The sequence below is a fragment of the Heterodontus francisci genome, chromosome 3 (assembly GCF_036365525.1).
Source record: "Heterodontus francisci isolate sHetFra1 chromosome 3, sHetFra1.hap1, whole genome shotgun sequence".
Classification (NCBI taxonomy): domain Eukaryota; kingdom Metazoa; phylum Chordata; class Chondrichthyes; order Heterodontiformes; family Heterodontidae; genus Heterodontus; species Heterodontus francisci.
This window is the reverse complement of record NC_090373.1, coordinates 172,906,287-172,930,667: the sequence shown is the minus strand read 5'-3', so window position 1 is coordinate 172,930,667 and position 24,381 is coordinate 172,906,287. Positions and strand designations below refer to the sequence as shown.

At 43.4% G+C, this 24,381-nt stretch overlaps 1 protein-coding gene across 3 annotated transcripts in view; it reads left to right on the top strand.

Moving 5' to 3' along the window:
* Positions 1-24,381, top strand: part of LOC137364463 (regulator of microtubule dynamics protein 2) — a 192,937-nt gene that overhangs the window by 54,085 nt on the left and 114,471 nt on the right. For all 3 annotated transcript variants that reach the window (XM_068027670.1, XM_068027674.1, XM_068027669.1), the window contains exon 2: positions 20,652-20,859. In XM_068027670.1, the coding sequence (XP_067883771.1) occupies positions 20,652-20,859 (208 nt within the window). The remainder of the gene's footprint in view (positions 1-20,651; positions 20,860-24,381) is intronic.

Below are 24,381 nucleotides of genomic sequence, written 5' to 3'. Positions count from 1 at the left end.
GAGGAACAGCTAGTCAAGAGGAAGAAGGAAGCTTACTTAAGGTTGAAGAAGCAAGGATCAGACAGGGCTCTAGAGGGTTACAAGGTAGCCAGGAAGGAACTGAAGAATGGACTTAGGAGAGCTAGAAGGGGACATGAAAAAGTCTTGGCGGGTAGGATTAAGGAAAATCCCAAGGCATTCTGCACTTATGTGAGGAACAAGAGGATGGCCAGAGTGAGGGTAGGGCCGATCAGGGATAGTGGAGGGAACTTGTGCCTGGAGTCGGAGGAGGTCCTTAATGAATACTTTGCTTCAGTAGTCACTAGTGAGAGGGACCTTGTCATTTGTGAGGACAGCGTGAAACAGGCTGATCTGCTCGAACAGGTTGAGGTTAAGAAGGAGGATGTGCTGGAAATTTTGAAAGACATGAGACGAGATAAGTCCCCGGGGCCAGACGGGATATACCCAAGGTTATTACAGGAAGCAAGGGAAGAGATTGCCGCGCCTTTGGCGATGATCTTTGCGTCCTCACTGTCCACTGGAATAGTACCAGATGATTGGAGGGTGGCAAATGTTATTCCCTTGTTCAAGAAAGGGAATAGGGATAACCCTGAGAATTACAGACCAGTCAGTCTTACGTTGGTGGTGGGCAGATTATTGGAGAGGATTCTGAGAGACAAGATTTATGATTATTTGGAAAAGCATGGTTTGATTAGAGACAGTCAGCATGGCTTTGTGAGGGGCAGGTCATGCCTCACAAACCTTATTGAATTCTTTGAGGATGTGACAAAACACATTGATGAAGGAAGGGCAGTGGATGTGGTGTATATGGATTTTAGCAAGGCATTTGACAAGGTTCCCCATGGTAGGCTCATTCAGGAGGTAAGGAGGCATGGGATACAGGGAAAGTTGGCTGTCTGAATACAGAATTGGCTGGCCCATAGAAGACAGAGGGTGGTAGTAGATGGAAAGTATTCAGCCTGGAGCTCGGTGACCAGTGGTGTTTCGCAGGGATCTGTTCTGGGACCTCTGCTCTTTGTGATTTTTATAAATGACTTGGATGAGGAAGTGGAAGGCTGGGTTAGTAAGTTTGCCGATGACACAAAAGTTGCTGTAGTTGTGGATAGTGTGGAGGGCTGTTGTAGGTTGCAACGGGACATTGACAGGATGCAGAGCTGGGCTGAGAAGTAGCAGATGGAGTTCAACCTGGAAAAGTGTGAAGTGATTCATTTTGGAAGGTCGAATTTGAATGCGGAATACAGGCTTAAAGACAGGATTCTTGGCAGTGTGGAGGAACAGAGGGATCTTGGGGTCCACGTCCATCGATCCCTCAAAGTTGCCACCCAAGTTGATAGGGTTGTTAAGAAGGCGTATGGGGTGTTGGCTTTCATTAACAGGGGGATTGAGGTTATGCTGCAGCTCTATAAAGCCCTGGTTAGACCACACTTGGAATATTGTGTTCAGTTCTGGTAGCCTCATTATTGGAAGGATGTGGAAGCTTTAAAAAGGGTGCAAAGGAGATTTCCCAGGATGCTGCCTGGACTGGAGGGCATGTCTTATGAAGAAAGGTTGAGGGTGCTAGGGCTTTTCTCATTGGAGCGAAGAAGGATGAGAGGTGACTTGATAGAGGGGTACAAGACGATGAGAGGCATAGATAGAGTGGATAGCCAGAGACTTTTTCCCAGGGCGGAAAGGGCTATCACCAGGGGGCATAATTTTAAGGTGATTGGAGGAAGGTTTCGGGGAGATGTCAAAGGTAGGTTCTTTACACAGAAAGTGGTGGGTGCGTGGAATGCATTGCCAGCGGTGGTAGTAGAAGCAGATACATTAGGGACATTTAAGCGACTCTTGGATAGGTACATGGAAGATAGTAGAATGAAAGGTATTGTAGGTAGTTTGATCTTCGAGTAGGTTAAAGGGTTGGCACAACATCGTGGGCCGAAGGGCCTGTACTGTGCTGTACTGTTCTATGTTCTATGATATTAACTGAGTTGAAAATAATCTGTATATGTGTATATTATCTCAAATGGTGACCTGTGACATGAAAGAGAAGAATTTTTCTCAAAGTTTTTTAATGCATGGTGGTATAGAAATTTATAGACAAACTTTTAATTGCCAAGGGGAGGTGGGTTCAGGTGTGGGGGGTGGTTAAAATCCCAAAAAGCAGAGTCGGGTTGGGAACTGACACGATCCCACCTACTTCCAGGCTTAACTCATGTGGGTTTGCAGGTGAGTGGGAAATCCCTGTGAAGCTGTCAGTTTAAGTAATTAAAATATTCAGAGGCAGTTAACTCAGGATTTAACCCAGCATCAAAAACAAGAAATCATGGATTCACTCAGCAGGTCCCAGCATTAACCCAGCATTCTGGCTTTACTGGTGCACAGGTTTCTCGAGCTGTGTGGATCTCGCCAGGGTCACCAAGTGAGAGCACAGCTGGGAGTGCTACTTCAGTAAAACTGACAGGCTGAGAAGCCTTCAACAGTGAAACTAAATAGCTATTGCTATGCCTAGGTGAGAAGCTGCTGCTCACAGCACTTATTCTGAGAGTGTTCTCTGACTGCCTGACAGGTGATTTCCAACTTCTTGTAAGTCAGTTCACCATGGGCTTCACTTACCTTGATCTGCACTTCCCTGTTGTCAGCCTTCATCGCAGAATGGGAGCAGCTTCTGCAGCTCTACCTTGTATCTCTGATGAGGAAAAGAGGAGCATCACCAGCAGCAGCACAGTTGTCTTCTTAGCCCTATGCTCCTCCACAGGCTGGAGGGGTTGGACACAGAGATGCAGCTTGAAGGAAGCAAGACTCCCCACCCCCCCCCACCAAGTACAGGATCTATAGGCATAGGACATGGCGATATGTGTGAGTACCAATGCCTCAGGTGGTTCAGGCTTTCACAGCAAGTCATTGCTAATACCTGCAGCCTCCTGGAACAGGAACTCCTTCCCAGTGGACCTTGTGGGCACTCGTTGCTCGTGGCTGTCAGTGTGGCTATCATAGGAGGCCCATGCCTCCCCCCTCCAGTTCTCTGCCTCTCCCTGGAGTACTGCAGTTTCTTCTCCTACAAGGAGAAAAAGCAGAGATTTCTGAGGTGGAAAAATTGATTGTGTAGAGAGAAGGGAAGGACAACATTTGTGGAGGGTGTCTGTGAGGCATGGGTGTCAGATGGAACAAAGATCATGGTGAGTGTGAATTTTGGCTGTTCAGATGGGAATGTGAGGAGGTTCCTGGAGAGAGAGGAATGAGTGGAACTGCAGGGTTTGTTGGCCTGAGGCGTGCTGTACGAGAGAATGCTGGAAAAGTCAGAATGTGTAGGTTGGCACTTGAAAGTGTTATGCCTCTCTCCTTCCCTTCCCTCCATAGGTCCTTGCACCTCGGGTCATGTATCCAGGTGGTTTGAGGGATCACACTTCTGCTGCTCATTTCCTCGGCCACTTCCATCATGCCTGCTTGGTTTAAGAGGCCTGCCTCTTTTCCACTACCCTGCCGCAGCCCCCCCCCCCCCCCCCACTTCCAATCCTTGGCAACATCACTTCACTTCTGTCCCTCAGATCCTACAGCAGGACCTCCAGGTAAGAGTCCAAGACCTGGTGGTGGGGGTAAGTGGGGGGGTGGGGGGAGGTGTGAAGGGAATGGGATGGTGGTGAGGGGCAGCCTTCCCAGGTCTCCTTTCCATTATTGTGTTTGCTATCACCACAGGAATCAATGTACAGTTCAGCTATTCTGACCTCTGCCAACAGTTCCTTTAATTGGAAATCCTTCCTTTGACAGATTTGGCGCATCATTACACCTGCCTTCTGGGCAGGAAGCAGGATACCAAGGCCATGGCTGAGTTAAAGAACTATGGCAAAGCCCACTGAGAGAACAAACCGTTTCCTGGCATGCTACTGGATTCTCTGCTGCGTGCGAATCTGTTCTGTTAAGATTCCACCCATAGTATCAAATTGGAATAGATGTACAGGCGGTTCCACTGACACAAAGCAATCCTGTAACCAACCATATACCTTTTTCACATGTGCCAATTGATCTAGGTCAATTCATGTCTTCAAATTCATCACGCACTGAAAATGTGCTTTGCCGCTCGGCCGACAACAATCATCAACACCGTAAACTGATACAACATAATAAATTTTATGTGAGTTGATTTTTTTTTAATAAAGGAAACTTCTCATAACATTTTCACAAATGACCTTGGTGAACTACAAAGCTTTTATTTTCTTTTGCATACTGCTCCTATGTGGTGTAACCCACATGGCTTCAGGAAAGATAGACGGAGTGTCCTCTGATCCCTGCTCTGATTTTTGAGATGCTCTTGGGCAATGACCTCTGTGTGTTGGAGCCCTTGAGGATCCAATCAAAGACTCTCTGCCTGTACCTGTGGAGGGTGGACTCTGCCATTGGAGGAGGAGACAGTGTGTTGGGCACTGGTTAAGTGATGGACAACAGGTGAGACGTGGGAGAACTTTGGAGCTCCCGCTTCCTTTTCCCCTACCACCATCATCCTCCTAGGCCAGCAGCACATCACTCCTACCTCTCTACAGGGGAGCAGCTTGGTACAGATCGGTGCCGCATTGTCAGGCCATGGCTAAGGTATCTGCTATCTAGTTTAATGCGGCATACATGTTGGATACTAAAGCAGGGATGTAATGCTGGAACTGTATAAAATGCTGGTTAGGCCACAGCTGCAGTATTGTGTATAGTTCTGATCACCACATTACAGAAAGGACATAATTGCTCCAGAGAGAGTACAGAGGAGATTTACAAGAATGTTGCCAAGGCTTGAAAGTTGCAGCTATGAGGAAAGACTGGATAGGCTAGGGTTGTTTTCCTTAGAACAGAGGAGGCTGACTTAATTGAGGTGTACAACATTATGAAGGACCTAGATAGAGTAGACAGGAAGGAACTGTTACTCCTAGCGGAGAGGTCAATTACCAGGGGCCAGAGATTTAAGGTGATTGGTAGAAGGATTAAAGGGGACATGAGAAAAAACTTTTTCACCCAGAGGGTGCTGGGCGTCTGGAATTCATTGTCAGAATGGTGGTGGAGGCAGAAATCCTCAATTCTTTTAAATGGTACCTGGGCATACACCTGAAGTGCTCTAACCTGCAAAGCTATAGACTGGGTGCTGGAAGGTGGGATTAGATTGGGTGGCTAGTTTTTTCGGCTAGCATGGACATGACTGGTTGAATGGCCTCCTTCTGTGCCGTAATTTTTCTATGGTTCACCTGCATTCTAGCTTATAGTGGCTCATAAACAAGGACACCTAAGTCCCTTTGTACATCAGTGCTTCCCAACCTCTCTCCATTTAAGAATTACTCTGAAACAATTCACAACTACTCTCTGTTTCTTGTCCCTCACCCAATTTCAGATCCATACTGTTACTGTCCATTTTATTCCATGGCTCTAACTTTACTGTCAAGGCTATAATGTAGCTCTTTATCAAATGCCTTTTGGAAGTCCATGTACACCACATCAACTGCAGAACCCTCATCAACCCTCTCTGTTACTTCATCAAAAAAATTCAAACAAGTTGGTTAAACACAACTTACCCTTAACAAATCTGGCTTTCCTTAATTAATCTACATCTGTCCATGTCCAGGTGACTATTAATTTTGTCCCAAATTATTATTTCTAAAAGCTTCCCTACCATCAAGGTTAAATTGACTGACTAATACTTGCTAAAATATACAGTGGTCTCCACCCCTGTGGCAAATCATTCCATGTTCATAGAAAGTTTACCGCACAGAAAGAGGCCACTTGGCCAGCATCTTTTACAGATGAGAGGGCAGACAGGGCCTCGGTTTAATGTCATCGCATCCACATGACAGAACGACAGTGGAACATTAGCCTAGATTTTTACACTGAGGACCTGGAGAGGGATTTGAACGCACAAACAGCTCTCCACATAGCAGCTGTCTGCATAAAATAAATATTCCTAACTTCTTTCCTCACTTTTTTCTATTCTGTTGTAATTTTTTTTATTATTTCATGGGATGTGAGCATTGCTGCATATTTGTAACCCTCCCTAATTGTCCTTAAGAAGGCGGTGCTGAACTGCCTTCTTGAACCCCTGCTGCAATCCATCTGGTGGAGGTACACCCACAGTGCCAGTGCTGTTAGGAAGGGAGTTCCAGTTTTTGACCCAGAACCGGTGAAAGAATGGCGATACAGATCCAAGTCAGGATGATCTGTGACTTGCAGTGGAACTTGCAGGTGGTGGTGTTCCCATGTGTCTGCTGCCCTTGTCTTTCTAGGTAGTAGAGGTCGCGGGTTTGGAAGGAGCTATCGAAGAAGGATTGGCGAGTTGCTGCAATGCACCTTGTCTATAGTACACACTGCTGCTACTGTGTGCTGCTGGTGGAGGGAGTGCATGTTGAAAGTGGTAGATGAGGTTCCGATCAAGCGGGCTGTTTTGTCCTGGATGGTGTCGAGTTTCCTGACTCTTGTTGGAGCTGCACTCATGTCGGCAAGTGGAGAATATTCCATTACACTCCTGACTTGCAGCCTTGACAGGCTTTGGGGAGTCAGGAGGTGAGTTACTCGCCACAGAATTCCCAGCCTCTGACCTGTTCTTGTAGCCACAGTATTTATATAACAAAGAAAGAACAAAGAAAATTACAGCACAGGAACAGGCCCTTTGGCCCTCCAAGCCTGCGCCGATCCAGATCCTCTATCTAAACATGTCGCCTATTTTCTAAGGGTCTGTATCTCTTTGCTTCCTGCCCATTCATGTATCTGTCTAGATACATCTTAAAAGACGCTATCGTGCCCGCGTCTACCACCTCCGCTGGCAACGCGTTCCAGGCACCCACCACCCTCTGCGTAAAGAACTTTCCACGCATATCCCCCCTAAACTTTTCCCCTCTTACTTTGAACTCCTGACCCCTAGTAATTGAATCCCCCACTCTGGGGGAAAAAGCTTCTTGCTATCCACCCTGTCTATACCTCTCATGATTTTGTACACCTCAATCAGGTCCCCCCTCAACCTCCGTCTTTCTAATGAAAATAATCCTAATCTACTCAACCTCTCTTCATAGCTAGCACCCTCCATACCAGGCAACATCCTGGTGAACCTCCTCTGCACCCTCTCCAAAGCATCCACATCCTTTTGGTAATGTGGCGACCAGAACTGCACGCAGTATTCCAAATGTGGCCGAACCAAAGTCTTATACAACTGTAACATGACCTGCCAACCCTTGTACTCAATACCCTGTCCGATGAAGGAAAGCATGCTGTATGCCTTCTTGACCACTCTATTGACCTGCGTTGCCACCTTCAGGGAACAATGGACCTGAACACCCAAATCTCTCTGTACATCAATTGTCCTCAGGACTTTTACATTTACTGTATAGTTCACTCTTGAATTGGATCTTCCAAAATGCATCACCTCGCATTTGCCCTGATTGAACTCCATCTGCCATTTCTCTGCCCAACTCTCCAATCTATCTATATTCTGCTGTATTCTCTGACAGTCCCCTTCTCTATCTGCTACTCCACCAATCTTAGTGTCGTCTGCAAACTTGCTAATCAGACCACCTATACTTTCCTCCAAATCATTTATGTATATCACAAACAACAGTGGTCCCAGCACGGATCCCTGTGGAACACCACTGGTCACACGTCTCCATTTTGAGAAACTCCCTTCCACTGCTACTCTCTGTCTCCTGCTGCCCAGCCAGTTCTTTATCCATCTAGCTAGTACACCCTGGACCCCATGCGACTTCACTTTCTCCAACAGCCTACCATGGGGAACCTTATCAAACGCCTTACTGAAGTCCATGTATATGACATCTACAGCCCTTCCCTCATCAATCAACTTTGTCACTTCCTCAAAGAATTCTATTAAGTTGGTAAGACATGACCTTCCCTGCACAAAACCATGTTGCCTATCACTGATAAGCCCATTTTCTTCCAAATGGGAATAGATCCTATCCCTCAGTATCTTCTCCAGCAGCTTCCCTACCACTGACGTCAGGCTCACCGGTCTATAATTACCTGGATTATCCCTGCTACCCTTCTTAAACAAGGGGACAACATTAGCAATTCTCCAGTCCTCCGGGACCTCACCCGTGTTTAAGGATGCTGCAAAGATATCTGTTAAGGCCCCAGCTATTTCCCCTCTCGCTTCCCTCAGTAACCTGGGATAGATCCCATCCGGACCTGGGGACTTGTCCACCTTAATGCCTTTTAGAATACCCAACACTTCCTCCCTCCTTATGCCGACTTCACCTAGAGTAATCAAACATCTGTCCCTAACCTCAACATCCGTCATGTCCCTCTCCTCGGTGAATACCGATGCAAAGTACTCGTTTAGAATCTCACCCATTTTCTCTGATTCCACGCATAACTTTCCTCCTTTGTCCTTGAGTGGGCCAATCTTTTCTCTAGTTACCCTCTTGCTCCTTATAGATGAATAAAAGGCTTTGGGATTTTCCTTAACCCTGTTTGCTAAAGATATTTCATGACCCCTTTTAGCCCTCTTAATTCCTCGTTTCAGATTGGTCCTACATTCCCGATATGGCTGGTTCAGTTCAGTTTTTTGTCAATGGTAACCCCCCAGGATGTTGATGATGGGGGATTCAGCGGTGATAATACCGTTTAATTTCAAGAGATGTTTAGATTCTCTGTTGTTGGTGATGGTCATTCCCTGACACTTGTATGGCGCGAATGTTATTTGCCAATTAATAGCCCAAGCCTGGATGTTGTCCAGGTCTTGCTGCATGCGACAATGGACTGCTTCAGTATCTGAACACTGCAATTATCAGCAAACCGCCCCACCGCTGTCTTTATGATGGAGGAAAGGTCATCAATGAAGCAGCTGAAGATGGGTGGGCTAAGAGCACTACCCTGAGGAACTCCTGCAGTGATGTCCTGGGACAGAGATGATTGACCTCCAACAACCATTGCCATTTTCCTTTGTACTAGGTATGACTCCAACCAGTGGAGAGTTTTGCCCCTGATTCCCATTGACTTCTATTTTGCTGGGGCTCCTTGATACCATACTCTGTCAAATGCTGCCTTGATGTCGAGGTCAGTCACTCTCACCTCACTTCTTGAATTCAGCTTTTTTTGTCCATGTTTCAACCAAGGCACAATGAGGTCTGGAGCCAAATGGCCCTGGAAGAACTTAAACTGAGCACTGATGAGCAGGTTATTACTGTGTATCTGGTGCTTGATAGCACTGTCAATGACACCTATTACTTTTCTGATGATCGAGTGTAGACTGATGGGCTGGTAATTGGCTGGATTGAATTTGTCCTGCTTTTGTGGACAGGACATGCCTGGCAAACTTTCCACATTGTCAAGTAGATGCCAGTGTTACAGCTGTACTGGAACAGCTTGTCGCGGCCAGTTCTGGAGCACAAGTCTTCAGTGCTACTGCCGAGATGTTGTCGGGGCCCATAGCCTTCAGCCGTTTCTTGATAGAGTGAATTGAATTGGCTGAAAAATGGCATCGGTGATGCTGGGGACCTCAGGAGGAGGCAAATCTGGATCATCCACTCAGCACTTCTGGCTGAAGATGGAGGCGAATGCTTCAGCCTTTTCGTTTGCACTGACGTGCTGGGCTCCCCCATCATTGAGGATGCGGATGTTTATGGAGCCTCCGCCCCCTGTTAGTTGTTTAATTGTCCACCACCATTCATGACTGGATGTGGCAAGACTGCAGAGCTTTGATCTGATCCGTTGGTTGTGGGACTGCTTAGCACGGTTTATCGCATGCTGCTTCTGCTTTTTAGCATGCAGTAGTCCTGTGTTGTAGCTTCACCAGGTTGGCATCTCACAGGAACATACGAATTAGAAGCAAAAGTAGGCCATTTGGCCCCTCGAGCCTGCTCCGCCATTCAATAAGATCATGGCTGATCTGATTGTGTTTCGAATTCCACACTCGCAACTACCCCTGATACCCCTTAATTCCCTTGCCTAACAATAATCTGTCTACCTCCAACTTAAAAATATTCAATGTTCCTGCCTCCACCACCTTCTGAGGCAGAGTTCCAAAGTCGCACAATCCTCTGAGAGAAAAAATGTCTCCTCATCTCTGTCCTAAAAGGGCACCTCCTAATTTTAAAACAATGCCCCCTAGTTCTGGACTCACCCACAAGAGGAAACATCCTCACCACATCCACCTTGTCAAGATCGTTCAGGATCTTATAAACTTCAATCAAGTCTCCCCTCACTTCTAATTTCTCATTTTTAGGTATGCCTGGCACCTGGCATGCTGTTCTGCACTCCTTATTGAATCAGTGTTGATCCCCTGGTTGATTGTAGTGGTAGAGAGGGGTATATGCCGGCCATGAGGTTATAGGTTGTGGTTGTATACAGTTTTGCTGCTGCTGCTGATGGCCCACAGTGCCTCATGCATACCCAGTTTTGAGCTGTTAGATCTGTTCTGAATCTCTCCTATTTAGAACAGTGGTAGTACCGTACAACACAATGGATGGTATCCTCACTGTGAAGTTAGGTCTTCATCTTCGCAAGGACTGTGCGGTGGTCACTCCTACCAATACCTTCATGGCAGATGCATCTGCGACAGGTAGATTGGTGAGGTTGAGGTCAAGCAGGTTTTGCCCTATTATTGGTTCCCTCAGCACTTGTCGCAGGTCCAGTCACTGATTTTGCGAGCAGAGGAAATACTACAACTAAATTCTGATCTGTTTGCGCAACAATTACAGTGGGGCCAAAATCAGAGGAAATAGTATTTGCCTAGTGTTTTTGTGAAAACCCTTTAAAACCCTTTAGTGGCGCAGTGGTTAGCACCGCAGCCTCACAGCTCCAGGGACCTGGGTTCGATTCTGGGTACTGCCTGTGCGGAGTTTGCAAGTTCTCCCTGTGTCTGCGTGGGTTTCCTCCGGGTGCTCCGGTTTCCTCCCACATGCCAAAGACTTGCAGGTTGATAGGTTAATTGGCCATTATAAATTGCCCCTAGTATAGGTAGGTGGTAGGGAAATATGTGGGAATGTGACAGGAATATGGGATTAGTGTAGGATTAGTATAAATGGGTGGTTAATGGTCGGCACAGACTCGGTGGGCCGAAGGGCCTGTTTCAGTGCTGTATCTCTAAACTAAACTAAACATAATGTTAAGAAGCTCCTTTAAATCTCCTCTTAGCATTTTCTACACAAGTAGGAAATGTTCCATTGTCTCAAGAACACAAGAAATAGGAGCATAATTGGCCCATCGAGCCTGCTCCGCCATTCAATACGATCATGGCTGATCTTGGGCTTCAATTCAACTTTCCTGCCTGTTCCCCATATCGATTGATTCCCTGCGAGCCCGAAAATTTATCTATCCCAGCCTTAAATGTGTTTAATGATGGAGCATCCACAGCCCTCTGGGGTGGTGAATTCCAAAGATTCACAACCCTTTGAGTGTTGTAATTTCTCTTCCTCTCTGTCCTGAATGATTGACCCCTGATCCTGAGACTGTGCCCCCACGTTTTAGATTTTCCGACGAGAGCTTCGATCCGATCAAGCCCTTTCAGAATCTTGTATGTCTCATTTAGTGGCGCAGTGGTTAGCACCGCAGCCTCACAGCTCCAGCGACCCGGGTTCGATTCTGGGTACTGCCTGTGCGGAGTTTGCAAGTTCTCCCTGTGACCGCGTGGGTTTTCGCCGGGTGCTCCGGTATCCTTCCACAGCCAAAGACTTTCAGGTTGATAGGTAAATTGGCCATTGTAAATTGCCCCTAGTGTAGGTAGATGGTAGGAAAATAGTGGGGTTGTTGTAGGGAATATGGGATTAGTGGAGGATTAGTATAAATGGGTGGTTGTTGGTCGGCACAGACTCGGTGGGCTGAAGGGCCTGTTTCAGTGCTGTATCTCTAAATAAATAAAAATAAATGTAAAAAAAAAGATCGTCCCTCATTCACTTAAACTCAAGTTGCTATTCATAGCTATAGTGTCCCATTCCAGGAATTATTCTGATGAATCTATGCTGAATGCTTTCTATGCCTTAAATCTCCTTTCTATAATTGGATGGCAAAAATGCACCCAGTGCTCTAACTGTGGCCTAAATGATGTAGTTGTTAAATTATACATGCCTTCTTTACTCATACTCAATGCACTTACTAATAAAGCCAGAACTTTATTGGTCTTTTATTATGGCTTCATCTACCGACACTCTCACTTGCAGGGACTTATGTATTTGAACCCCTAGCGTTCTCTCTGTTATTCCGTACACTTTAATTTCTTTTCATTGAGGGAGGTGTCAAGAAAACCCCATGTGCCAAATGAGAAATATTAATTTCATCGGTTGGAAACTTGCATTAGACTTTTAATGGAAAAGAATCCTACAGTAACTTGTATAAAAAATAACTAGCAGCCAAGATGGCCACTGCAATTTGCATCTGAAATACCAGGAGATTGATCTGGAGACAAAAGTCTAACAAGCGCAGCCAGAACAATGCTTTGGCTAACTGAGTAGATTATGCAGAACATTCTCGTTAGCAGGCCATTCAAAGTTATCCTGAGGCATTCATAAATGGAGAAATCCCTCCAGAGGGTAAACATTGACAGCCCTACCTCAGTGAGCTTTTGAGTTTTAGTCTTTGGACCTCATGAAAAACAAAGGGGATTGAGAGAACCATGTGACCATCTGTCCATCTCTGAAGAAGCAAAAGTTTTGTTACACTCATAGAAGACGAGGAGAAACTGAGACTGCAGCAGCAGAGAAAGCTGCGGGCTTCTCTCTCTCTGCCTGTCTGTCTGTGTGTGATTCCCATATGTATAATAAATTTACCTCTTTTTTGTTTAAACTCAAGAAAACCTGTTTGGTTCTTTCACAATCACAGTAAAGGTAAAACACTCACTCAGATGGTAAGCACAACTACTTTATTTATTTATTTTTATTTAGAGATACAGCACTGAAACAGGCCCTTCGGCCCACCGAGTCTGTGCCGACCAACAACCACCCATTTATACTAACCCTACAGTAATCCCACATTCCCTACCACCTACCTACACTAGGGGCAATTTACAATGGCCAATTTACCTATCACCTGCAAGTCTTTGGCAGTGGGAGGAAACCGGAGCACCCGGCGAAAACCCACGCGGTCACAGGGAGAACTTGCAAACTCCGCACAGGCAGTACCCAGAATTGAACTCGGGTCCCTGGAGCTGTGAGGCTGCGGTGCTAACCACTGCGCCGCCCATTTGTTGCTATACATTTTGATAAGAGGAATGAGGAGAGGCAATACAATGGTACACTTTTAAAGGGGATGCAGAAACAGAGAGGCCTGGGGATGTATGTACACAAATCTTTGAAGGCAGTAGGACAAGTTGAGATGGCCATTAAAAATATATGGGATCATTGGCTTTAGGAAGGATGTCAAAGCCTTGGAAAAATGCAGGGGAGATTTACTAGAACAGTACTAGGGATGTGGAGTTAAGGTGAGAATCTGGAAAAGTTTGGGTTGTTCTCCTTCGAGCAGCAAATGTTAACAGGAGATTTGATGAAGATGTGTCACAAATCATGAATGGTTGAATAAAGTAAATAAGGAGAAATTGTTCCTAATGTAACCAGAGGGCATCGATTTAAGGTGATTGAAAAAAGGCGACGTAAGGGGAAAAAAATTACCATGCGAGTTGCTGTGATTTGGAGGTGGTGAAAGCAAATTCAATAGTAGCTGTTGCGCTCACGATAGAAACAGTTATGAACTAAAGTGAACTGGAGCAGTTATGAACTGCAAAAATGAACTGATGAATTAAACTCCAAAAAATTGATCCATTTTGTTGCACACAAGCGGGAGTAAGAAGTCATGTGACCCCTCCTGTACTGCAAATAAACATCATGACTGTTGCAGACTAATCCCATCGTCACGTCTGGACTAGTTTTGGGGAAGATACATTAAAATGTTTAACAACCCATTCAATGCTAAATGGCTCCTATCTTCAAGAATTGGGTTGTCAAAGACCTTCACAGACAGGGCTACTCCGGATGCAAAGCCCAGACAATAGGTGGGAAATAACACCACTTTATCAAGCCACATTCAAACCCCATTGTATAACAATGGCCACCACGTTCAAAGACATTGTATGAACACACCAGGGCAGAGCATCTATGGTCACCTGACAGAGACCAAACATGATAAGGTTTTGTCTTAAAAACATTTCTCTGAAAGATGGAGAAAGCCAACAGCTGAAAGATCCATTCCAGCCAAGAATAAGACCCTACTGTAACATCTTTAAACTACCTAAACAGAGACTGCAAAAGGTGACCTTGAAAACTCTCCATCTGAGAAATGTTAACAAGACTGTCCACCAACTTTGAATCTTCAACAAAGGAATCTGTAAAACTTCAGTGAACCAAGAAAAGGAACATCAGGCCTGCAAAGCTGTTAAACATTCCACCCGGAAAACAAAGAAGGTTTTCAAACTGAACTCTTTTTACAACAATCGAACATAAATGCAAGCAATCCAATGATCTCTATCGTTTCTTTTGTGTGCATATGTGCGAGGTTGCAAACATTTTCATGTATTGTTTAATAAATAGATATCTTTTTTAACCTATAAGAAAACTGGTCATTTGTCTGTGTATTTGGCCCTTAAAACACTCAGGGACTAAAACACTATTTTTTAAAAACACTATCTGTAGTCAGTTGAGAGGTGAAAAGTAGAAGTCACCCACACCATCTCCCACCTGTCCATAACATAACTTTCAAAAGATGAATTAGATAAATAGTTGAAGGGAAAGAATGACAGGGCTATGGGGTAAGAGCAGGGGAGTGGGACTAATTGGATAGCTCTTAAAAAGAGCCGACACAGACATGATGGGCCAAATGGCCTCCTTCTATGCATATCATTCTATGAAATGCTTAGCAGTAGGATAAAATCAGCAGCTGACATGGATGTTGGGGTTTTCTCTCAGAGCAATACCACATCCATGCCAGCTACTCAAAATCACTTGATGTGCATTATGCTTGATAAAACATCCCAGAACACCTTCAGCACTCAGAGGCTGCAAAAGTCAAATACTAGGCTTATTAACATACCTAGAAATATTTAAATTGTGGCTAGGTCCCAGAATGCAACCAGATGGAACCCAGACCCAGGTAGCCACCTCAGCAATATCAGTGGCACCTACAGATGCTTGACCTCTCCTGATCCAGGACAAGGAGTTACTGGGCCATTTCCATTCCTACAGGCAGACCTTGACATCCAGCAATCACTCACCTCATTTCCTCCTCTAATTTGAGAAAGAAATATGGTTAAAAGAAAAAAAATGCATTTATATAGCACTTTTCACGACCACTGGATGTCTCAAAGTGCTTTACAGCCAATGAAATACTTTTAAGTGTAGACACTGTTGTAATATAGGAAACACCGCAGCCAACTTTCACACAGCAAACTTCCATAAACAGCAATGTGATGATGACCAGATAATCTTGCTTTTTTTTTGTGATGTTGATTGAGGATAAATATTGGCCAAGACACCTGGGATAAGTCCCCTGCTCTTATTTGCAATAATGCCATGGGATCTTTTACATCCACCCAAGCAGGCAGATGGGGAAAGAATGAATAAACCTTGTTGTAGTCAAATAAGAGGAAGGGCAAGAGGGGTGACTGTGACCCCCTTTTCACCTAGCCACAACAGAGGGCTTTAGATTCTTGGGACATTGCAGCCGGCTCTGGTGGAGATGGGACCTGTACATGCTGGAAGGTTTGCACCTAAATAGAGCCGGGACTGAGTTCCTTATGGGGCAATTTGCTTGTGCTATTGGGGAGGTTTTAAACTAACTTGGCAGGGGTGTGGGAACCAGGAAATAATATCAGAGAAGAACACCAAGGTGCACAAAATAAAAGCAAAATACTGTGAATGCTGGAAATCTGAAATGAAAACAAAAAGTGCTGAAAATACTCAGCAGGTCTGGCAGCATCTGTGGAGAGAGAAGCAGAGTTAACGTTTCAGGTCTGTGACCTTCCATCAGAAGTGGCAAAAGTTAGAAATGTACTGGGCTTTGAACAAGTGAAAAGGGGGACTGGGGAAGAAGCACAAGGGAAGGTGTGTGAGAGGGCAGAGGGCAGGAGAGAATACTGGGAGAGGTAGATAGCACTGGAGTAGGGAATAGTAAGTTATTTGGTGGAGGCAAATTAAGGGAGAAAGTAAAAGCAAAATACTGCGGATGCTGGAAATCTGAAATAAAAACAAGAAATGCTGGAATCACTCAGCAGGTCTGGCAGCATCTGTGGAAAGAGAAGCAGAGTTAACGTTTCGGGTCAGTGACCCTTCATCGGAACTGACAAATATTAGAAAAGTCACAGGTTATAAGCAAGTGAGGTGGGGGTGGGGCAAGAGTGAATTGCTCATTCTAGAGCTGGTGCAGACACGATGAGCTGAATAGCCTCCTTCTGTGCTGTAGCAATTCTGTGATAATGTACTCCCATTGGTTGGGGTTTCTCCCAAAATGTTTTACATGCTTACTTGGGTTCCTCATTAAATGCATAATCCACCAGTTCGCCAATTTTATTGACCTGCCTGTCTTCCTAAAGTCTTTTGTAGCCCTTCTTGCTGTTTACCAAACCTCAGAAATTGTTGCCAGCAATTTTGAGATTGAGTTCCGTATACTCAAATGCAAATCATCTATGTACCAAGAACAACAGTGGACTGGCACTAACTCCTGGGAAATACAGCTTCTAACCCTTCTCCAGAATGAGCAACACCATCTATCCATGCTGCTAAATTTCCTCTAAATCATACATCTAAATGTTTCTAGCAAACCACTTCCATATTGTCATCTTATTGATTGCCTTCTGAGAATCCATATATATTTTGCTTTTCTTTTATCTAATCTTCAAAAAGCTATATAAAGTTCGTCAAACAAGATTTTCCTTTAAAAAAAATCTGTGCTGGCTGTCCTTGATTAATTCAGTTATTTCTAAAGGCTCTGTTATTTTATTTTAAGTTATTGCATTATAGAGTTCATCTGCTGCAGATACCTACTTGAGATCATTGGTATTAGTCACTCCCTTAAATCATCTGGTTACCTCTTAAATGTTAACCCCCAATGCCCTATATTTACCAGCAGATCAATAGGACCTTGGAGTAACAATGAAGCTACTTGTGCTGAGAACCGATCTTATGCATGTGAATTCTTTCAATCACTCCAAGTGCGAGCAGTTAACACTAGATGAGATGAAAGTTTGTTTAAATCCTAAGCTGCTTTATTCCACAGCAGATAAAACACACAGAGCATTGAGATCGATGAGTATGCTTGAATCAGTTGGTACAACTTTAACAAAAATAATGAATGTGAGCCCACTACGATTGTTACAACCTCAAAGTATGAGCTCCCCAGACTAATTTAAAGAATTATACGACAAGCTTTATATTTATAACAACAAAACTAAAAGAAATCCCCCATTAACTAAATAGCATTTTGTAAGTAGCTGATATCCCCAAATTACAAAGAAAGGTTTTTTCTTTACTTATTCAAATACTTGAAAACCTCACACCAAACTTGTACATTACACAGTCCTCTTTGATGGCAAAATCTTTGTGGTTAAAAGTCCCAAACCCCTCCCAGTTGCAATGGGATGGATCTCCCAGACCTTTCTCAAAGTCAATGTTCTCTTCGCTCACTTCTTACGAGCACTTTCAACCTGAACATCCGTAAATAAGGTAATCCCTGGTGATCTTATTGGTCTTTTCTACTCTATAAACTTCTTTTGCTGCATCAGTCTTCTCTGAGAGCCAGTGTTCGCTCTCTATATCTATATCTCTCTCTCTCTCTCCCTCCCTCGAGGCTGCCACGATTGGTTGTCTTCCTTTCTTCTAGCCTGTCTGCCTTCAGAAAATCTGTTAAATTTATTGGAATCCTTTTCCAATATGCAAAGCCCACAATTCTGGCTTTTCATTGTTTTCAGGTGTTGGCAGCTGCCATGCACATTTGCATCCTCAGAATCACTGATGTCTGGGAGGGTGAAACCTATTGTTCTTCAGGTGTTACACCCCTACTGTCTTTGTTTTTCAAAGAAAGGTCTTTGATTTGTATTGTCTGTTGTCCTGGTAACCAAGATTTCTGTCTTGTCTTGAAGCAGAATTGCTGTGAGGTCACCTGACTTCTCTGACTCCAAATTAAACTTTTAAAAACCATAGTTTTTAAAACACAATCATATTACAAAGTCCAGCATTCATAACAGATAGTTCTCTCAGCCAACCAAAAAGCCGAACTTCTCTCTACACCCTGTTCTTCAGGCTAGGACAGATGTTCTCTCCACTTCTCAGCCTTTCTGTTATTAACCAAACCTGTTTACACAGGGAGTAATTATGACTTTGTCTCCTGATTTTTATTTCCATGGAGCTCAATGAAATGTTATATTCTTTAACATGAACTAGAAATGTGCTCTACTACCGTTTCATAACTTTGTCTTTTATTTCCTGACCGAACCTATTGAGTGTGTATGTCACAGATTTCCGTTTTTTAATTTAGTTTTGATTTTAAAAACAAGCAAAGGATTACAGCACTAATGTACATGTAAAACTAGGTTCAAAGACTCAAATTTCCCAGGTGAAGGGGTGATTTACTTGTACTTCATTCAATTTAGTATACTGTATTTGTTGCTCACAATGTGGTCGCCTCTATATTGGGGAGACCAAACGCAGATTGGGTGACCGCTTTGTGGAACACCTTGGCTCAGTCTGAAAGCATGACCCCGAACTTCCGGTTGCTTGCCATTTCAACACACCCCCTTGCTCTCATGCCCACGTTTCTGTCCTTGGCCTGCTGCAGTGTTCCAGTGAACATCAACACAAGCTGGGGAGCAGCACCTGATCCTTCGATTAAGTACTCTACAGCCTCACGGACTCAACCTTGAGTTCGATAATTTCAGAGCATGACTGGCCTTTTTTATATTTTTCCATTTTTAAAATTATTTTTTAACCATATGCCTGCTTTTTTCATGTGGACAGTGTTGCTCATTACTCTGTCATTAACACTTTCTGGACTAATGCTTTGTCTTTCACCATAAGCATTAACATGCTGTTTGCTTTTGTCCCATGACAGTTTTGTTATTTAATCTCTCCTGCCTTTTGCCCTATCACGCAGTTTCCCTATTGTTCTCTTCCCCACCAAACTCCCTGCCCCTGCACTTACATAAAACCTAATACTTTTCTAACCTTCGCCAGTTCTGATAAAAGGTCACAGACCTGAAACATTAACTCTGCTTCTCTCTCCACAGATGCTACCTGACCTGCTGAGTATTTCCTGCACTTTTCTATTTTTATTTCAAATCTCCCAACCTTGATTAGCTTTGTGATATAGGTGAATGCAAAATGGGCGTAAATAATTCCAGGTTTATCAATCTCTGACTAATACAGTTGGAAGGGATATAAAATCATTGGTATGTTGTGATAAAGTACTCAATAAAAGAATGAATTGCAGTTCTGGTCGCCACATTACCAAAAGGATGTAGATGCTTTGGAGAGGGTGCAGAGGAGGTTCACCAGGATGTTGCCTGGTATGGAGGGCGCTAGCTATGAAGAGAGGTTGAGTAGATTAGGATTATTTTCATTAGAAAGACGGAGGTTGAGGGGGGACCTGATTGAGGTGTACAAAATCATGAGAGGTATAGACAGGGTGGATAGCAAGAAGCTTTTTCCCAGAGTGGGGGATTCAATTACTAGGGGTCACGAGTTCAAAGTGAAAGGGGAAAAGTTTAGGGGGGATATGCGTGGAAATTTCTTTACGCAGAGGGTGGTGGGTGCCTGGAACGCGTTGCCAGCGGAGGTGGTAGAGGCGGGCACGATAGCGTCTTTTAAGATGTATCTAGACAGATACATGAATGGGCAGGAAGCAAAGAGATACAGACCCTTAGAAAATAGGCGACATGTTTAGAAAGCGGATCTGGATCGGCGCAGGCTTGGAGGGCCGAAGGGCCTGTTCCTGTGCTGTAATTTTCTTTGTTCTTTGTATTTATCTAGCATCTTATCATATCAAAAGACTTTGAAGTGCCATGACTATTGTAGTTAAATGTGGCAGTTCCTTTGCACACAGCAATATCTCACAAATAGCAATAAGATGAATGATCATTTCATCTATTATTTTTCTATCAGTTGCTGAGAGTGAAATATTTTCGAGAACACCAAGAGAATTCCCAACTCTTCAAAAAGTACATTGGAGTTTTAATGTGCACCTGACCAGGCATACTGGACCATCTGTTCACTGTCTTGTCTGAAAGATGACACCTAAAAGATGTAATGCTCCCTCAATACTGCATTGGAGTGTCAACATGCTTTATCTACATTTGTACTGGAGCCTATAACTTTCTGACTCTGGCAAATATGCTCTTGATTGAGCCAAACTATCAAATGAGATCCGAACTCTCAAGGGTAAAGCTTGAATTATCATAGTGTTGTTTGAATTTTGAAGTTGCTTGTGGTTACACAATTCTGGATAACTTTATTGTGTGTAATAATTTAGTTCTTTGTTAGTTTTAAAGAACAGATTTGCTAGTTGTTGCCATATTAAAAGTTTACAAAGGACTTTGTGGTGAAAGTGCACATGTTGATACAGCATAACAACTATTTAAAGTCTTGCTTTTGCAGTGTTCCAACTTTATTAATTGACACTGTATATTTTTGCAGTCACATTTCGATTTGTCATGTGAAACAGTGAAGGTTCGGTGACTAGAGCCTATAGCATATACATTGTAGTAAACCTGCAAACTTTTAAATTTTCAGCTATATCACAGCACATACAGAGACAGACGAAGAATCTGAAGAGGCATTGGTGAAATGCTCTACAGTAAACATTGCATTTGGATCTTCGACACAGGACAACCAGACCAGTGAATTTGATGATCTAATGCAGAAAGCAGATAATTTACATGGGAGTCCAGAATTGGATAAGAAAGAAGGATTCCGGTTACTGCTTGAAAAAAAGGAACAGGTAGTCGGGAACTGCTCTACATCTTCCATTAAATTTACTGTAAATGTAGTGAACCTTTATCATCTGGTTCTATGGAGATGCACAGTCTGTGATTAGTTAAGTGTGTGCAATCTAAAGTTAGCAAATGGAAAACAATAGGAGCAAAGCCTTAACCTTATAGCAAAGATTATGCTTTGAAATAGTCACTGCAGTTAAATTATATACTGGAAGCAGGAAGCTATTTTAATCTTCAGCTCAGAATGTTTGATTTGCATAGATAACAATTACAAAATGCAAATTACTTTCATGTGAATCATTTCAAACATTTTAGTGTGGTAAAGTATTATATAAATGCAAATACTATAGGATAGCCAATAAACACTCCCTTGTTTCCAGGTAGTTTTCAAGAAGGCGTTAGATATAGCTCATGGGTCTAAAGGGATCAAAGGGTATGGGGCGAATTCAGGAACAGGTTACTGAGTTGGATGATCAGCCATGATCATAATGAATGGCGGAGCAGGCTCGAAGGGCCGAATGGCCTACTCTTGCTCCTATTTTCTATGTTTCTATGTAAACACAAATGAGCATGAACAAATTCTGCACCGACATCTGTTTTTACGGAGGCAAGTTGCTAAGTGATCTTTTTTGGCCTCCTCTTAGGCTATAGTGCGAATTGAGTCCTTTTGAGTTTTGCTGTTGTGTAATGGTTCCAGACAATAAATATTTCTAGTTATAAAATAGGGCAGTTGACCCTATCTGGAATACTGCTTTGAGTTTTGGGCACCAAATCTCAGGAAAGATATATTGATCTTGGAGAAGGGTGCAGTGCAGATTCACCAGAATGATACTGGGCTTGAAGGGTTAAATTGAGGCAGGTTGTAGAAACTTGGGACTTGAGTTTTAGGCCCTGCTGGAGCTGGGATGGCGGTGGGCCGGAGCTAAAAGTAGCCTGCTAGCTGTATGCCAGTTCTCCGGCTCCATCCAGTCCCTGAGCCATTTTTGTGGAGGCAGAATGAGGATGTGGCTAGCATGCAGCGGGTAGCTGATCTGGAATATTAGGGGCCACTTAAGGCCATTTAAGAAGACCGCAGTGGAGTCAGTTTAGGTGCCTGGAGGCAGGCTTTCAGTGGCAGACGGGGCCAGGGGGGAGTGAGGTGGTGGGTGGTGGCGGTGTGCAGTGCTCCAAGTAGGCCTGTTGGGGAGGGTTTAAACTAGCTTGTCAGGGGGATGGCAAGCTGAAGGATAGCTCAAATTGGAAGAAAGTAAAGCTGGTAACAGGAGGTGGAAAATTAGCAAGTGACATTAGGCAGGCGAAATAAAGGCGAGCGTCAACTAGGCTTAGAATGCAGAATAATGTCAAGAAGACAAGGTGAAGGGCACTCTACCTGAATGCATGCAGCATTCGTAACAAGTTAGATGATTTAAAAGCCCATAACTGGAATATGGCTACAGGGCGACCAAGACTGGGAACTGGATATTCGACATTTAGGAAGGACTGGCAAAAAGGAAAAGGAGGTGATGTTGGGATCCATACTTTAATAAGGGAGGATCTCAGATCAGAAGAACAAAATGTGGAATCTATTTGGGTGGAGCTGAGAAACAGCAAGGGGCAGCAAACCTTGGTAGGAGTTGTTTATAGACCACCGAACAGTAATAGTAGTATGGAGCATGGTATTAATCAGATTCGAGAGGCATGTGGCTTGGATAATACAGTAATCATGGGTGATTTCAATCTGCATATAGACTGGGTAAACCTAATGAGCACTAATGCTATGGAGGACAAGTTACTGAACTGTGTTAGGGATGACTTTTTAGTGTAGTATGTTGAGGAACCAACTAGAGGACAGGCTATTTTAAATCTAGTTTTATGTAATGAGAAAGGGCTAATTAATAATCTTCTTGTAAAAGAATCTTTAGGGATGACTGACCATAATATGATAGAATTTTACATTATGTTTAAAGTGAGGTAGTTCAATCTGAAGTCAGGGTGTTAAATTTGAACAAAGGAAATTATAAAGGTATATGGGACAAATTGGCTGAGGTGGATTGGGAAAGTACATTAAAAGGTAAGACCGTACATAGGCAATGGCTAGTCTTTAAAGAAATATTACATAGTTTACAGCAACTGTACATTCTTTCAAGGCATAAAAACCCCAAAGTAAAGGCAGTCAACAGTGGATAACAAGGGAATTTTAGGATTGTATAAGATTAAAAGAAACGGCCGATAAAGTTGCCAGAAATAGTAGTAAATCTGAGGATTGGGAGGATTTTAGAATACAGCAAAGGAGGACAAAGAAACTGATAAAGGGAGAATAGAATATGAATGCAAGCTAGCAAACAAATATAAAAATGGACTGTAAAAGCTTCTACCAGTACATAAAAAGGAAGCGTTTGGTTAAAATAAATGTGGGTCCATTACAGGCAGAGTCAGGAGAATTTATAATGAGGAATAGATAAATATCTGTATTCACTGAGGAATTAGAGATCCAAGGCATTAGGAGGAATTGAAGGAAATTAGTATTAGTAAGAAGGTTGTATTGGAGAAATTAATGGGGCTGAAGGTTGATAAGTCCACGGGACCTGATATTCTACATACCAGAGTGTTGAAAGAGGTAGCGACAGCGATAGTGGATGCATTTGGTGATCATCTTCCAAAATGCTATAGATTCTGGAGCTGTTCCTGCAGATTGGAAGGTCGCAAATGTCACCCAACTATTTAAGAAAGGAGGGAGAGAGAAAACGGGGAATTATAGACCTGTTACATCAGTCTTTGCGAAAATGCTAGAATCTATTCTAAAGGATGTGATAAATGGACACTTGGATAATATGATTTTATTGGGTGTAGTCAACATGAATTTAAGAATGGGAAATCATGTTTGACAAACCTGTTGGAGTTTTTTGAGAATGTTACTAACAGAATTGATAAAGGGGAGTGGGTGGATGTGATATGCTTGGATTTTCAAAAGGCCTTTGATAAAGTCCCCCATAGGAGGTTGGTTAGCAAAATTAAAGCACATGGGATAGGAGGTAATATACTGGCATGGATTAAGGTTTGGTTAACAGGTAGGAAGCAGAGAGTAGGAATAAACAGGTCAATCTCACATTGGCAGGCTGTGACTAGTGGGGTATCGCAGGATCAGGGCTTGGGCCTCAGCTGTTCACAATATTTATCAATGATTTGGATGTGGGGACCAAATGTAGTATTTCCAAGTTCGCAGATGACACAAAACTAGGTGGGAATGTGTATTGTGAGGAAGATGCAAAGCTGCTTCAAGGGGATTTGGACAGACTTAATGAGTGGGCAAGAACGTGGCAGATGGAATATAATGTGGAAAAATGTGAGGTTATTCAATTTGGTAGGAGGAATTGATGTGCAGAGTATTTCTTAAATGGTAAGAGATTAGAAAGTGTAGATGGACAAAAGGACAAGGATATCCTTGTCAATAAGTCACTGAAAGCTAACATGCAAGTGCAGCAAGCAATTAAGAAGGCTAATGGTATGTTAGCCTTTATCGCAAAAGGATTTAACTACAGGAGTAGTGA